Source organism: Lepisma saccharinum, chromosome 2 (genome assembly GCF_977018435.1).
Source record: "Lepisma saccharinum chromosome 2, izLepSacc3.1, whole genome shotgun sequence".
Lineage (NCBI taxonomy): Eukaryota > Metazoa > Arthropoda > Insecta > Zygentoma > Lepismatidae > Lepisma > Lepisma saccharinum.
Genome location: NC_139230.1, coordinates 85,596,256 through 85,612,881, shown reverse-complemented (window position 1 = coordinate 85,612,881; position 16,626 = coordinate 85,596,256). Strand labels below are relative to the sequence as shown.

Here is a 16,626-nt window from a genome sequence, read left to right as displayed (position 1 = left end):
GTGATTACTATTTGTTATAGGTAATGTCAATAATAAATAGGATGGGAATAAAATGCATGATGATAATTTTCTCCTTTCAAAGTAAAGTATAATTTCACATTGTTGAGCAGTGCAGCCGCGAAGTGTAAAACGCTGCAAAACAACATTGAATGGGTCCACCCTTTAGCCGCGTGTAATTAACACACACACATATTACCAGTTCCTCGTCAGCACATCCTGCATTATTTTAAATTTCCCCCACCTCCTCTCCTGGCAAGGAGGAACGAAACATGAGCCTCGTTCCTCGGAACGAGAGGAAATGATTCCAGGAATCATGATTCCGAAAAGGAACGAGTGAACGAAATCAAGGTGGAACTGGAACGAGACGGCCGGAGTCGGAACGACTTCCAGTGGAACGAAAGGAACGAAGGAACGAGTTTGAGGAATCGATTCCTCTAGGTGAGCGGAACGAAAGGAATCGAATCCACAAAAGGAACGACTTTTCCCATCACTACTTTGAACTCTTTTCTTATTGGTGATTACTGCTTAAGCTTACATTGACCAATGATCTGTTGTCTTTACATTCTACAAGTCATTTTTACCTCTAACTGTTCAAATGAGAATTGACAGGCATTTTTCATGAATTAGAAACCACATATGTTTCTTTAAGTTGCTAAATTACAAAGAATGATTATCACAAAATTGGATTGATGTTTCAAAATTTTCACTTAATTCATGTTCATGTTAGAGGGAATAAAAATGCAGTTGATAATTAGATTGATTGACACAAAAATTAAAGACACACACACAATCATGCACTCTCCACATGAGCTGAATATCGACATGTTTGGCTCCCGCTTTTGCAACAACTCAAACCTATCACACGCAGCAGATGAACTGGTTACACCAGCGCCTCTAGCGGTAACTGAGGAAACAACAGGAACCGGAAGTCAATCCAACAGTGAAGAATCGAGTTTCCCAAGTAGATGGTGGCAAGGCCACCGAAATTAATAGAACTTGTTAGTACTCACTTACGTCTTCTAATCTACAATTAAATTGTGGCAAGCTCAGATGTAAACATCAAGTTATAAAATTCACAAAATTAAATACAACAATATATATAAAACAATTGATGTTTGGACATACATAATAAAATAATAATAACCCGTGGCTAGGTAGCCCTTGAAGGACCTAGGCCAATCTCCCGACTGCCAGTTTCCTTCCCACAATCCTACCTAGAGGTGTGGAGATCTTCAGCCGGTAATGGGGTGACATGGTGTCAGCAAGTAGAACCCCCAGCAGTTATAGGAGATTTCCGAGACTTGGTTACGTTACTCACTCATAGTTCCCCAATTTCCTCATGATGGTGGGTTGCTACCGGCCCTATACACAGGCTGAGAACTCAGAGACTGAACCCAGGTGGACTCAAACCCATGCCATCCCACAATCAGAGTCCAAAGCACAGCACCTTAGACTGCACAGCCACGGAGGAGGACTTGGACATACATATGTAGAAATAAATAAGAAAAGCAAGGCTGGAAAGAACTACTTGCTATATACACTGAAGATAAACAAATCCAGAAATACATACCTGATCTCCCAGAATCAATCTGGGCTTCCAACTGCTGTATTCTTTTTCGTAAGCTTCTATTTTCCTTATTACTTTCTTGAAGTGCTTGTTCCAATTGCCTTGCATGTGTTGCTTCTGTACCAGAACTGCCACTTGAATCTTCAGCCAGCTGAAGCAATAATAAAGCTACTTTTGCTTCGGTTTCTTTCTGTATTGTAACAATTTTTCTTTCAGCATCTAACTGTAGTTGTTGCATTGCATTTGTCAATGCACTTATTCTCATAACTTGAGCTTCATTCTGAGCCTGTGAAAAGCAAGCAATATTTAAAGTGGTAATGCATCATATTATCAGTAAAATTATTTATTTCTTGTAACTGATCATACAAGGACTTCTAAAAAAAAAGGGGGAACCCCCTGAAGAAGCTCGGCTCCACCCGCACACATTGAGGGGTATGTGCTTATGTCCTTTTTACATTTTACATTGTTTATTTCATTTTACATTATACTATTAGGTATTTATGATTACACAAATTTTGGTTTATACTATAAGTACATGTTCTGGTTTCAAGAATAATCAAGGTTTACATATTATAAGTTGTTAAGAGATAAGGGGGAGTTAAACTTAACTTAATGAGTTAAGATAATGGCTGTTCCATTCCTCTTCCGAGCCTTCCTGATTGCATATTGGTAATGTAATCATCTTGTAATCAATCAATGGATCTCAGGTTCAATACCTGGTGGAGGCACAGAGCAGTTCAGGCCCCACTTTAAACATTAGGTTGTATCCCAATTAACCCTTCTGCGCATAAAGTGGATTTCAAAACAAAATCAATAATGATTCATCTTCCCAGGCAACAAGGACGCCTTAATACAGGCATGCTTCCCTTACTTATTTCCTACCCTCCTGTGTTGGGAGTCAATGTCCTCTATTGGGTGTCATGTTATGCAATGTAACCTGCAATGTCCAGCGGAAACACCAAGACATGTACTGTTCATTACTGACTGTGGAAGATTACAAATCTCAGAGAGATGTTCACATGATAATTTTTAAAAACATTCTTAGCAGACTTAAAATAACTATCTACTCTTCCTATTTCCTACTGACATCTGATTGGGAACCTCAACAATAAAAATAAACTGTACCCTATGGATATACAAGCATGTGCTATATTCCCCATTTCTTCAGACTAAAAAAGAACTATGAGGGTGGATCAAATGAAAACAGAACAGTGGGTGTATTGGGTTATATTTACGTATGTGTGTAGAGACAACCCTGTGTAGAAGTAGAGAGGGAGGTAAGGAAGGAAATCCCTACTTCATAATGGACTCGCCTTAGATAGGCGCATGTGAGCACGTGATATGTGTAGGCAGTCAGGCAGCAGTATAGTCCGAGAAGGTGAGCAGGCAGGCAGGGAGTGCTTCACCTGCGGTGGCGGAATGTTTGCCAGCAAAGATGGTGTAGAGTAGTGGCAAAGTGATGCTAACATGTTTTTTCGATCATGAAGGACCCCTTCTCCTTCAGTTCCTGGACCATGGTCCTGCTTGCTACTGCAGTAATCTCCACCACTTGCGTGCAGCAATCAAGGCCAAATAGCCTGGCCTGTTGTCCTTTGGAGTGGTTTTGCTGCATGACAACAAGTGGCCACACACGTCAGCTGTCACAAAGAACACGTTGGCGATGTTTGGTTGGACAGTGTTGGAACACCCACTGTATAGCCCTGATCTATCGCCATGTAACTTCCATATCTTTGGTCCGTTGAAAAAGGCATTGAAGTCATGGACAATGTTCACAAATGGTTCCGATCACAGCCAAAAGAGTTCTACGAGAAGGGTATTCACCACTTGGTGAAACAGTGAGATAAGTGCTTGTGAAACTTTGGAGATTATGTTTGAAATAAACCTTGTTGATTTCATTCTGTGGCCCCTGTTCCATTTTCATTTGATCCATCTTAATATAAGAAGAAAGTGTGAAGAAAGGAAGTCACATTCAATCGTGTTCTTTAGCTGTTGTTGAAGTTGAGGATGTATTGATGAAAGACAAGAGGGATTTAACTTATGAAATGTCATTAGCTTCAATTCAAACCTTGGATCTCTGGTTTCATAACACACAATACAATGGAACCATGATTTTATGTTCACCGCTTTTACATTTTCCTGCATTACACATTCAATCTTCATGGTCCCAATAGAGCAAAATGTTATAAAATTTTCCCAGATTTTGTATTTTCCCCACATTTAAGTTCTTTCACCTTGATCCCATGAAGAACATAAAATCGAGGTTCCACTGTACCAGCAACTGCCATGGAGGATGAAGCAAATGATGATGAGGAGTGATATGTTCCTTTGGGATGGTTTTGGCTAATAGTGAAGATGAGGTTGAGTGATGATATGACAAATTGATTTAGATAAACTCACAAAGAGCCCCCATGTCCAGGCAGGACTTTGACTCCATGACACCTGGCGTCACAGCATGCTGTGATAGCCACTATGCCAAGGAGGTTGGCAATCAGTTTTCTCTCAACTGTTAAAATGTGTAGGTGAAAAAGAAGATTAGTATCCAATCAAAGTTGCATTTTGTTATTATCTGTCTGACTGGAGTATAAGTGAAATATCTATATTTAGAAAACTCATTGTGTCTAAATTAACCAGCATTGTGCCTTGATATCTTACTGAAAACAATGTTCAAAATGCATTACTCAAATTATAATTACTGTCAACGGGGGTGACTCTACAAAAGACACACATGTGATCAGATCTACATATAAGGAGATCCACAAAATGCATTGAAGTCATTCCACCATGTGAATGAGCAGCAGTCCCTATGCACAGAGATGTGAATGTTTGAAGCTAGCAGTACCTAAGCAAGTGAAGTAGCAAACCTGGATTGTAAGGTAAGAATACATCATAAGTTCACACCTGTGTGGAGAGTGATGAAGAAGCAAAAAGATTTTATTTGATTTTTGTTATTTACTGAATAAGTGTTGATACAGTGTTACTTTTGTCTCTGATGGGTTTGATACCTGGTAGAGGCACATAGTGGTTTAGATCCCACTTTAAACAGTAGGTCCAGACCTGACTAGCCTGTATGTGCATGAAAGTGGACAAACTTTTTCCTCTGATGCTTATCACATGCCATATTTACTCATGTATAATGCTCACTTTTCTCCAAAATTTTTGCCCCCAAAAACTGTGCTGCGTATTATGCACGGAATAATTCAGGCAGCCAACATGAAATCATACAGGGTAATTCCATGATTTTGTGACACTTGCATTGATTTTCAATGTTAATAGAACCCCAATCATGTTAAACATCATTGTAAAGCTTAAATTCTACAGTTTCTGAATATGGCAACACTGTTCCATTCAAGATGGTGACACTAATGTGCAATGCGGTCAAAATAAGCTCATCACAAAATGACTTTTATGGTACTTTGGATGAAAGAAAAGATAAGGAAAAAGAAAATAATAATTAAAATGTATTACTGGCCAAATAATATGACATGTATGGAGAGTGTAAATGCCTTAATGGAAGAAATCTTGTGCTGCTAACTGTTAGTTTGAGGGTCCTGAATGTGCCTTGAATAGATGTTACGCTAGTCATGAAAAAAGCATATTTTGAGTTTTCTTTAGAAAAAATACAGAAGGAATGAGCAAAACTCTTACACCAAAGTTACAGCCTAAATATAAGTAATAAATGACCTCATAAACTATATTTGGAAATATTGCTCGGAAGCATCAATAAAAGCTGTGACTAATATAACCACATCAATGTTTGCTAACATATAGGCCTATAACATTGTTATGTTAGATCCATTTGCTGGCCTCTTGATTGACATAACAGCTGATTTAAGACCTACAACTAAGAAAGCCATTCTTGAACCTGAATTATACTGCACATTATATATGAGATATAATTGTTAGTAGCTTTCCCCATTGCTGTAGTTATTACATGGTGGGTAAAGTGACCCCATTCTATTGTCCTCCTTTTAGCATAAGCCTCCTCTTGAATGTAAAGTCACCTCAGGGCTTTCTTTATTGTGTTGCACAGTTCTAGCTCTGACTTTCCTTGTATTCGAACCATTATTCAATGGCTGGTCATTCATAGCATCATAGAGCCACTACGGTTTATGTCAATGTAGGATCCGAGCACTTTGAGTTTTGTCTGTCACAGGGTTTCTTCAGTCAGTTGTCAACATGTTGCCAATCAGAGTACCTTCCTGCCAAGGTCGTTCCTGCCTGTAAGTGTTGCCACCTATGAATTGGAACTTTGTCATTGTCATCAGGCTCTTCAGCTAGAGTAGCAACAGACATGTTGCACCGGAAAATTACCATTTTAAATGCGAGGAAACCTGTAAAACATCCACAGATATTTATTCTGGGGTCGTCCCTCTGATAAAACATAAATATTCTCAAAATTCTTTGAACGGAGTGTGTAACGCATTGTAATATTCCAAAAACTGAACCTGCTCTGCAACACAAGAAAAATTCCTCATTAAGCAATCAATGTGCTTTTGTTAAGTTCAGCATGGCACAATATTTTCAATAATGTTGATAGAATAAATCAATAAAATTTGTTAAATGATAACAACTCCTTACCACAAGAATATAATCATTCTTTAGATGCTTAAATATATGTGCAACCACACGTGTATGTCTTTCCATTGACTCATTGCAAGAGTTGGCTATTGTGCTTGACTCAATAAAATAAACTTATTGAAAGAGGCAGATTCATAATAATAAAAATAATAAGAACCCGTGACTCGACAGCCATTAAAGGGCCTTGGCCTATCTCACGACTGCCAGTCTCCCTCCCACATTCCTACCTAGAAGTGTGGAAATATATTCAACCGGTAATGGGGTAGGTCAGCACGTAGAACCCCAGCCGTTATACGAGATTTTTATGACCGTGTTACGCTACTCAATCATAGCTCCCCAATTTTCTCATGATGGTGGGTTGCCACTGGCCCTATACACTGGCTGAGAACCCAGACACCAAACCCAGGCAGATACAAACCCATGCCGTCCCACAGTTGGAGCCCAAAACACAGCACCTTAGACCGCACGGCCACGGATGAGGACGAGGTACATTCATATGAACAAAAAATAACCCAAAATGATAATTTACCACAAAATTACAAAAATGAATTTACTTGCTTAAATTTTTGATTATCCGAAAGGTTTCTTAAGGAATTGAGGCAGGATTTAAGTCTACTTTATCCACAGTAAGGCTAATCGGGACTGGATCTACAGTTTAAAGTGTGATCTGAACCAATATGTGCCTTCACCAGATATCGAGCCCGGGATTCCTTGACTACAAGGCAACAACACTATCGCAGAGACATCGTTTGCTACGAAGGATTCTAAAAATCGATCTTCACGAAATCGAGAAAAATAATGTGTTACTCAAGAAATCGTACAGTTTGTGAAGATAATCATTTTTAACACGTTGCATGTTTTGGACTGTCTCAATAGTAGAATAGCTATTTGCTGCGAATAATACTACTTGCCCTGAGATATGATAATCTATGTAGGCATCCCACCATCATGATACTTATTTTAGAGTTTATTGCACTCTGATTCGAGACCACTTGTAACTGTTTGCATATCATATATTCGGTTTACCGCTGCACAATCAGTCATTTTTCAATCTGGTCACAAACTATTCGAGCTGGAAACATTGTTTGGGTGCAACGGCAACACCCAACCCTGCCTGTTGATGGCCTGCAAGGAGTGGAAAGGTCGCTCCTTCAAAATTCCGAGAAACATCGAAGTGCTCGGTTCCTACACTGAAATCCAGTATAATGTCTTCAGCTCCAAGTATAAACACAAGAGGTACGTTATTAAAACCTGTTCTCATTAATTATGCCAAATTTCTTGTATGTCCTACCTCTAATTCAGCAACTTGTACATCCATTTTTCTTCCTTCTTCTCTCAGGTCTATAACTTTTTGGAAGTACTTGTACAAAAGTGTCCTTGTTTCCACAGGTGGTAACATTTTCAGTCGTGCCATCAAGAAATCTTCATTCTACATCAGAACATAGAAAAAAAAAAGTTGCTTTACAATTATTATTAATTGAAATATCAGCTACAATCTATGATGCATAAGCAAGTCTCCTTAAGGGAAAATTCACACAGAAGCTACAAGCGACAGGCTGACACACGTTGCTTGAGGATTTCACCAATCGAATGCAGGCTTGTGAGGCCTCCATGCCACTATGGTGTGAAACGTTGCTGTTGATTGGCTCATTCCCAAGTGACACATGTCTCCTGTCACTTCGGTGTGAACTTTCCCTAAGAGAAACAAATTATAACATTAAGTTATTTCATTGTAAATTTTAAATTCACGTAAATTTCTAATGAATAAGTCTAAAAAAACATTAACAGATATTACAAAGAAAGCAATGTATGATGTTCTTCAATGTACATGTATAGTATAGTGTCAGTGATCTGACAAATGTTCCAATGTATGGAAAAACCATTTGGCAGCACTTGGTGCTCAAAAGGCTGTTGCAACAGAAATTTTAGTTTCTTTGAATGCAACTAATTAATTGGTACTCTTATCATTTTCAGCCTACGCTGGTGTATCAGTAGAGCTGCTACCATTTCTACCAATACAAACTTTCAACAAATAGTTTGTAGCTGATTTTACAATTTTTGATTTCTTTTATTCAGGCATAAATGATATATCTAGCATGTCTAAAATAGTTCCAAGTAGTAGGAATGGATTAATATGAAATTGTTATCAATATCAATTAAGTGTCAATAAAAAAATAATCCAATGCCAGTAACCAATACAGATATGCTATTCTTCCTTGAAGAATATGAATATTTCAACTTCCTTAATTAATGCTTGTAACCTGGGACTTGTGATGGTATATTGCCTTGTGCCAGTTTTTGTATTAAAATTTTCCCTAATTGCAATTTATACTGCCACAACCTTTGCATAGCTTACCTGCATTACATGGCATAGGCATACCTGGACCCAACCCCACCACTTGTAAGATTTTAACCCCCCTACATTCAAATGCAAGTACTGACGAGTCAAATTTGTCACTACTATTTCACCTCGAAGTAATTTGCCATTGCAGGACCAAGTTCATTCATTCCCGTTAGGCCAAGGCAATGCATCGGCATGTCATCCATGATATTCGGGAACACAGAAGTTCATGGTTGCAGTTTGAGAATTCTTCAGCAAACCCTGCCTACCTTCTCTCATTTTTGTGTACTAATCTCTCCTTAGGGACCCTGCAAACAAAGGTACTGCCCATGTGAAAAGCTGCATGTGGGTCAGACAAAGCTCTAGGAATTTCAAGTGCCTCAGCTAATCTCCATTACCCTTTGCAAATTTAGACTTGGTCAGAGGACACAATCATTGTCTAGAGTAGAAGAGCCTGCATTCGAGTAGTTATGTTTTGGCAGCAGGAAATGCAAGGGAACATTTGCATTAATTTTTCATTGAAAACCTTTACCAAAAGTATAATATAAGCAAAGTCACTCTGGACGATAACTTGACTGAGGTCTTTTGCCCTGATTAAGAACCAATTCATTAGTAAGTTTTACTTACCTTCTTTTTATTTACAATTTTATCTGTGTTAAATGGATATATTGGTGTCTTGAGGCTAGTGGAGGTGTTAGCAATTCTCTCGAGGGAAGAGAGGGTGGATGGCCATCTGATTGGTTCCTTAATTTTTTATTTTTTATTTTAGGCATCAGAGGGAGGTGTGGGCATTTATTCTTATGTTCATGTAGATTTACTGTTAGGTGGGGAAAGATATGTAAAGTTGCAAGGGGTGAAGAACCTTCTGGTGCAACATCATTTTTTCGCATCAAACATTATGTTTGTTTCATCACCAAAATAGCGTTAATTTTGAATGGGTAAAAATTGAGAAAATTGTGTAAATCAGGGTAGCTACGATTTTTTGATTATGAAATTCCCTGACTTTTACAGGTTTTCCAGACCAGAAATGAAATTTTTCCAGACATGTTTGTCATCATGATTTTTGCTTTTGAACCTCGTGTTTTTCAATTAAAGATGCAGGCACGTTAATTATTATGAATAGATATATACACAGTTATTAGCTGAAAATTTACCAAGTGATTAATATAATGCTATTCAATGAAAATAAATAACTATCGCACTTCCCCATTTTCACTAAGTCAATACAATTAAGGTGATGTAAAAAAATCAATAAAAAAATGTGGCATATATCAAGGCTTTACAATGTAACCTGTATACAACCTCAATTATATCAATACAAATGAGAAACAACAGAAAATTAGGTCATGTACCTTTAGAAAATATGCAATAAATTTAATGATTATATTTTTTAATTTATTGAATATAGTACATATTTCGGAAATTTAGAACGTGAATGGGGCCGGTGACCAACCATACACATAAAAAAATATATACGTGGGCCATACTTTGGAATCAAATATCTCCATTATTTGAGTTTTCCACGTGCTGGAACCAATTTTATATTATGGAAAACATCGAAATCGGTCTATTAAAAGGTAACAGTTCCAAATGTTTTATGATTTTATATTCAAATTTTCCTAGCAGGAAGACTAATTATCATAGAATTTTGGCAATCATTGTGACACGAAATTTGAACCTTCCTTAAAATAATGAGCACTATTTGGGTTCGAAAAAGTTATTTATGTTGAAAAAAAACAACTTCAAAATGACCTTACACAATCTTACACGCTTCCCACGGACAAGGTATTCTCTGGTTGACAAGCGACAGTAAGTATCATTAACTAGTGGGAATGAATGTAGAAATAAATCGAAACCTTAGTAGACTGCATTCAGGGTCTTTATCTTAATTCTAAGACAACCAAACCTGACCTTTTTAACCTAACCACAAAAGCATATATTGACAAAATCTTAAGTAATCACTAAAACTCTGCAGTATGTGTTAACAGACATAAATCGAAATAGAACCATGTAAAAGTTGCATTTGTAGCATGGTGAAATCGTAATAAAACAAAAGGAAATTGGGACCATTTTCACCACTTTTCAGCATAATTTCATTCTACATGCAAAAAATATGTAAAATTACTATCGGCATCAAACCAACATTCCTAACCTAACAACGATGTGTGACCAGCGTAGGTTTAATTCCTCTATTTCGCACCAGTTTTTATAAAATAAATTCATTCTACATGCACAAAACACGTGCATATTCGAATAATGATGTCACTGATACTGCATAAAATCACTAATTTCTCGGGTGTAACACATCTCTGCAACGTAAAAACTACGACAATGAGCAAATGAACTAGTTGATCAGGTTGCTTCTGAACGGGTCGCAAACGAAGGACTCAAATTCACAGAATGGGTTCACGGGGGGAACGAAGTAGTGAGTCCCTTTGTTTTTACTCAGCATCCGCACCCATCCAGTGTGACGTCAACCACAGCCAGTTATGTGAAATTCTGCTCTTCAAGCTTTATTGCAGATCCAAAACCAATGAACTGTCCAAACACCAACCTGCTCCACTTCACATACCAAAAGAGAACGGGTTCCGAACGGGTGTGTTCTTGAAGAAAGAAAATTTCCTCACCACACACAAAGCTAAAGCAACATTTTTTCTGCAAGAAATGATGGCTAGTGCGTAGGTTTCGTCTTGAGTAGCTTGATTTTTAAGGAAAAATCTCGCGCCTTTCCAAATTCCGGTCTTGAACAGGTTCACAAGAACGAGTTGCAAAATGAACGGATCCAAGAACCTAGATCTGAGAGTGAATAAATATAGAATCAAAATGCGAAGGAACCATAATTTTATATGTAACAGACTACAAGTCATAATGGCTAGAGGAACAAGTTTCTGAACTGAATCTTTTGGGGGGACTGGAACCACAAGAACAGAATTCGGAAGTGGAAATGAACCGTTCCTCCTTTTTTATAACTGGTTCTCCTGCAACTCCAAAATGCACGTAAATTCCAGAAAATATGCAAAATTCCCTGACTATTCCCTGACCAACCAAATTCCCTGACTTTTCCCGGTTTTCCAGTCGCATAGCAACCCTGGTAAATACATGCTCTATAACTAGGAGAGAGAAATATGTTTGAGAATGATGCATAAGTGTAGCAAGTGTCTACCAAGCAATAATAAACATAACAACAAATAAACATATCCGAGCCTCCATGGTGGAGTGGTTAGCATAGCACGCTATGCCACCAGGGGCCCCTGAGTTATAATCCTGGCCTGGGCATGGGTGTTCTTTGTAAGTGTCCCTTCATCAATTTCATCATGTCATCACTCATTGCAGCGATTAGTTAAAAGTGGCAGAAAAACCTATTTCAATCAATCACATGTAGCTAACAGTACCATGCAATTATTTGCACTAATTTCATTTTCTTAAAAGGAAAAAAGGAACATGTTGTTCACAACAAACATTGTGGGACCCCAAACCAGTGTTGAATCCAGCCACTTTCCTTCAAGGGGGAGGGGAGGATATCAAACTTCCCAGGGGAGATGTCATAGGCAACAAATTATAGCACTGTTTAAAAATACTAATATTATTAAATTGCCGCTTACCTCTGATATGTAATTAAATTTTATTAAGTGAAAATTTCGATAAAACTGCAAAAGCACATCATCATTATTCCACAGCAAACTGTTGACTGACTAATCATTAAAATACAAAAAGTTGAAATTTGTTACATTAGAAACGTACATTACACCAGCCCTGATGCTCTATACATGTGTCCATTGTGTTGAGTTTCAATGCCGGACGATAATAATTAATTCATTATTTTGAAATTTAATTACAAAGAGGATTGAATCAGTGCTTATTAAATTTTGAAAAAGACAGAAAAGTATGTTCTATGTTAAATAAAAGTAAATGAAAGAAACCCAAAGTGAAAATAATTGCCAAAGTTCTTAGCTATTGTCTGAATGTTGTACCAGGTTATTGAAATTTTCGGGGGGATTTCTGCCTTCCCCCGGCTCACCCACTGAATTCATCACTGCTCCGAATTCCCTAGAGTCTTGTTGTGGTGGGTTATTATATTAAACAGTTGGGGGTTGGGGGGCTGGGCTGTGCTGCTCGGCAATGTGCTGTTCCTGTTCCCCGCGTGGCTGGAGGGGGATCGAGTATGTGCACCGCATCTTTTCTTTTTCAGGTCGGGGATCTTTCTGAGGACAACTGACAACGCAACCTGACAACAGGAAGCAGACGACGCAAACCAAGATGAGCACGCCAGTGCTGCCGAACGGGAGAAATCACAACTACCGCCGCCCGGGAACAAACAATGCAGTGACGCGGTACCATCTCCGCTTCAAACGCCGTACCCTTTTTTGAATGAAGACAGTGGATCTTCGAAATTAATAGGATTTAACCATTAAACTGTGCAATGCGGAAGTGCGAAATTTTCTAAATTTCACGTAAGTAATTTTAAACCGCGTTTACCTCAACCATCATGAATAAATCATTTGGATTCTTCGTGGAATGTTTGCAATTTTATCAGATTGGCAGAATATTGATTATTGCTATTGGAAAATTTTGGTACTTTACCACCATCAGTAAAAATCTAATACCAGTCCATCCTTTGTTTTCAGAATCAACATTAGAAAAAATATCTATGCATACTAGAGTCGTACATGGGACAACTCTTTTTTTTGCTTGTAATTGTTCGAGTCTCCCACCTTTGCACACTCATAGTTGAATGATTGGCATGTGTTATCACCATGCACTAGGTCATCTTGTATTATAGAGCCTAATAAGCAATACTGTCAACCTAAAACCCATACATGGAGGGAAACTACTCCATGCAATTACAATTCTAAATAACAAGTCCCTACATTACTATGTAAGGCCCAAATATGATATATATGAAAGTATTGCAATATCTACAGACTGATGTAAAATGGGAGAAGGGAGGAAACTTTAAGTGCTTAATACATAAAATGAAATTTCTATATTTTGGAGCCAGACTGCATTTTCAATGAAGAAAAAAAAAGGATGGTGTCGTACTTCCATGTAGCCAGACAATGGATAAAGATAACAACATGAGTTAGAAGCAAATGTGCTTTCACCAGTGTTTGCTGGATGGTGGGTGGGTTAGGTGGGATGGATATCTTTCCCAGTGTTTCTGAAATGATGTATGATGATTAAGGACATTGAATTTTCGCGATGTGCGAAATCGCAAAATGTGAAAAAAAGATGCAATTTTGAACATTCTGCACGTAACTACACCCCCAATGATGAAATATGCATGAGTTTTATTCGCAAAGTAATGTGAAAAGTGTGCTTTTCCACGAAATGAACGCTATTTCGCGAAATCACCATGAAATATCATCAAATTAAGTAGAAAACATGCAAAAACTGGCAATCGAGGTTGTGCGCGCAAACTGGTGATTTGTAACGAAACGTTTGCCTAAAGTTTCCTACCACTTGCAGCTGAAGAACGTTTTATCTCCGATCACATCAGGAAGATGCTGCAAATTGGGATTTCCCACGCACATAATCTCAGTTCGAAAACTTCGCTCCCTGTCAAGCTGCATTCCTTTCTTCCCCCCAATGTCTACTCTTCCAGTTTCATTGAACTTGCTAGCTGTAGCAGCGATAATATTAGTATGTTCCCGCACATCAAGGGAAACAATGGTGTCATTTGTGTTCAGTCATGAATGAATTTTGTTTATCATTATGTGATTTTCAACATGTGTTTGTGTATGTGCAGTAGTGATTATTTTATTTGTTGGACAGCAAGGATATCTTTTAAATACATACAATGACTAAATCACTTAAGATATGCAATTTAGAAATGAAGTGATTTTGTGTTGATGTTTTCTTTTTGGTTGGACAGATAAGTACTTGTGTATGTGAACAGTATATAAAAATGAAGTAGTTTATCAATTTATAGCTCTTTTGTATGTTGTTTCCTCTCATAATGAAAAAGTGTGTACCATTTTTTTTTACACCGCTGGTATATACCGCTGATCTAACGTTTTATTTACCGCTCTCCTCAGTTTTCATTTACCATAAATTTGTCTCCCTAATGATGATGGTGGATAATGGGTACTTGGAAACAGTCATTACAGTTTAGTGCCATGGCTGGTAATGGTGAAATCAAGAGTTTTGGTGACTGTTGATTCTGAGGTTCAGTGAGGGTCGAGGTTTTGCCCAAGTAAATCTGATACACATTCTCGTTTGCCAGAACTGTGGTGGTTTTTACCTCAGCATGAACCAGTTGAAAAGAACAGTAAAATAATAAACATTAATTGAAAAGGGTTTGGTGTTGATTGAAAGCAAGAATAATTTGATGAAGGTTGCATAACAGAAGTAGGAAACTGAAATATACTGTGATACAAAGAAACTGCAGCAGGTTTTCAAGGTATGGGTGCCTGGGATTAATGTTCAATCAGAATGAGAAACGGAAGTTTCATATCATGTGTAAGATGCAAATAATGCATATTATGAACTAAATCAGGTATTTGGAAAATGTGAAATTAGAACTAGGACCAATCTTAAATGACCATTATTACTGTAGGATAGTGAAGGTTGGTCAACAGAAGGAAAGAAAATTAGTAAAATAATGGCAGTAGGCTTGAAGTACTATTGTAAAATAGTAGAAAAAGACAAGAAGATATGCATATATAAAATAAGAAATTAAACGAAAAGGAAAGTAGAACACATGTTAACTGACTCAAACTCATCAAAAATACAACTGAAGTGCTTTTGTTACATAACCCAACCAGGAGATAAAAGGATACCTAAGCAGTATCTCAGTGTCTTGGGGCAAGACTGGAGGGAAGACAGCCTAGGAGTAGAAGAAAAAAAAACCTCTGAGGACATAATCAAAGAGATCAGAAGAAAAAGAAGTAAGACACTCCAAGAGATGAAGAGGATGGTCTGGAACAGGGAAGAATGGAAACAGTGGATGGAGACCATGATGATACTATGAGGCAAAAGGAGCGGAAAGGTAACAAGTGTAGAAATTTCAACAAAAAATGCAAGATCAACCAGGACTCAAACCTGGGTCTCTGGCATACCATGCCATTTCTCTACCACTGAGCCAGCCATGATTTTGCCAGATTTTTTGCTGTTGCTATTTCACCTGTGGTTTTTTTAAATGAAATTTCTACATAGGTACATCTCCTGTGCATGACAAATCACAAGGTAACAAGAAAAGTGTATGTTACTTTTACCAAATTCATTATTGAGAATACCAATTTTTGTATATGTCAATGGCTAAGATTGAGTGTGACATTCATCAAAGAGCACTAACCTTTTCATCTATATTTTTAGAACTCAATGCTTCTTTTCTTCCACATATTAGTTCATTCTTAAACTCAATAGCAGCATCCACTGCCTCTATTGCTTCATCTAGTTCAAGTAACTTTCTTTCCTCTGCAGTCGTTAGGGCCTGCTCCTAAAACATTTAGTAAAAATAATATAATATAGACATGTGGAAACAGCTTAGATCTAAATGCAATACACAGCAGCATGCACAGAATACCTTTATTTTAAAAAAATTACAGATGTACCTAAGAGCATAATGGTTAACAAAGTCATCCTGTAGGTAGAGTTTGATTTCCAGTAGGAAAACAATTACAATTCAGTGCTTCAGATCCCACACTGTAGTTCCAGTCCTGATTAGATTATCTGAGTAAAAGGTGTACCTAAAACAAATTTTATCAAGTCAATCCAAATGAAGTAGTCCAATTTTGAATTAAATAGCTGCTCAATCATTTGTGAGAAATTTAACTTTTGTGTATGATTTTGCCTATTATAACATTTTATTTTTATTGCATCTGGGTTAGAAATGGTGGCCATGATCCCATCATTGCATGTAGTGAATCTTGCCTTTGCAGACATTTACACAATCATATCGGTAAAGTGAAGAACATTGGAACAAGTACAGTACAGTATCAGTACATTTTGGAGTATAATTCAAGCCATTATGATACATTCTCTAAATATATGTGGGTACATTGGTGGATTTAGCAGGAGGGGCAAGGGATAATGTGCCACTCCCAAAAGGGAGCAAGAAGTATTATAAAAAGTGATGAAGCCGATTACCAATGTAAGAATATCAGCCAAAATTGACACATTGGCATCAGTATCGGGAAAA

At 37.6% G+C, this 16,626-nt stretch overlaps 1 protein-coding gene across 5 annotated transcripts in view; it reads right to left on the bottom strand.

Annotated features, from left to right (window-relative positions):
• cos (kinesin-like protein costa) overlaps positions 1-16,626 on the bottom strand; it is a 181,767-nt gene that overhangs the window by 16,755 nt on the left and 148,386 nt on the right. For all 5 annotated transcript variants that reach the window (XM_083117471.1, XM_083117474.1, XM_083117469.1 and 2 more), the window contains 3 exons: positions 15,781-15,924; positions 7,437-7,574; positions 1,571-1,853 (listed from right to left, as the gene is read on the bottom strand). In XM_083117471.1, coding sequence (XP_082973597.1) covers positions 1,571-1,853; positions 7,437-7,574; positions 15,781-15,924 — 565 coding nt within the window. The remainder of the gene's footprint in view (positions 1-1,570; positions 1,854-7,436; positions 7,575-15,780; positions 15,925-16,626) is intronic.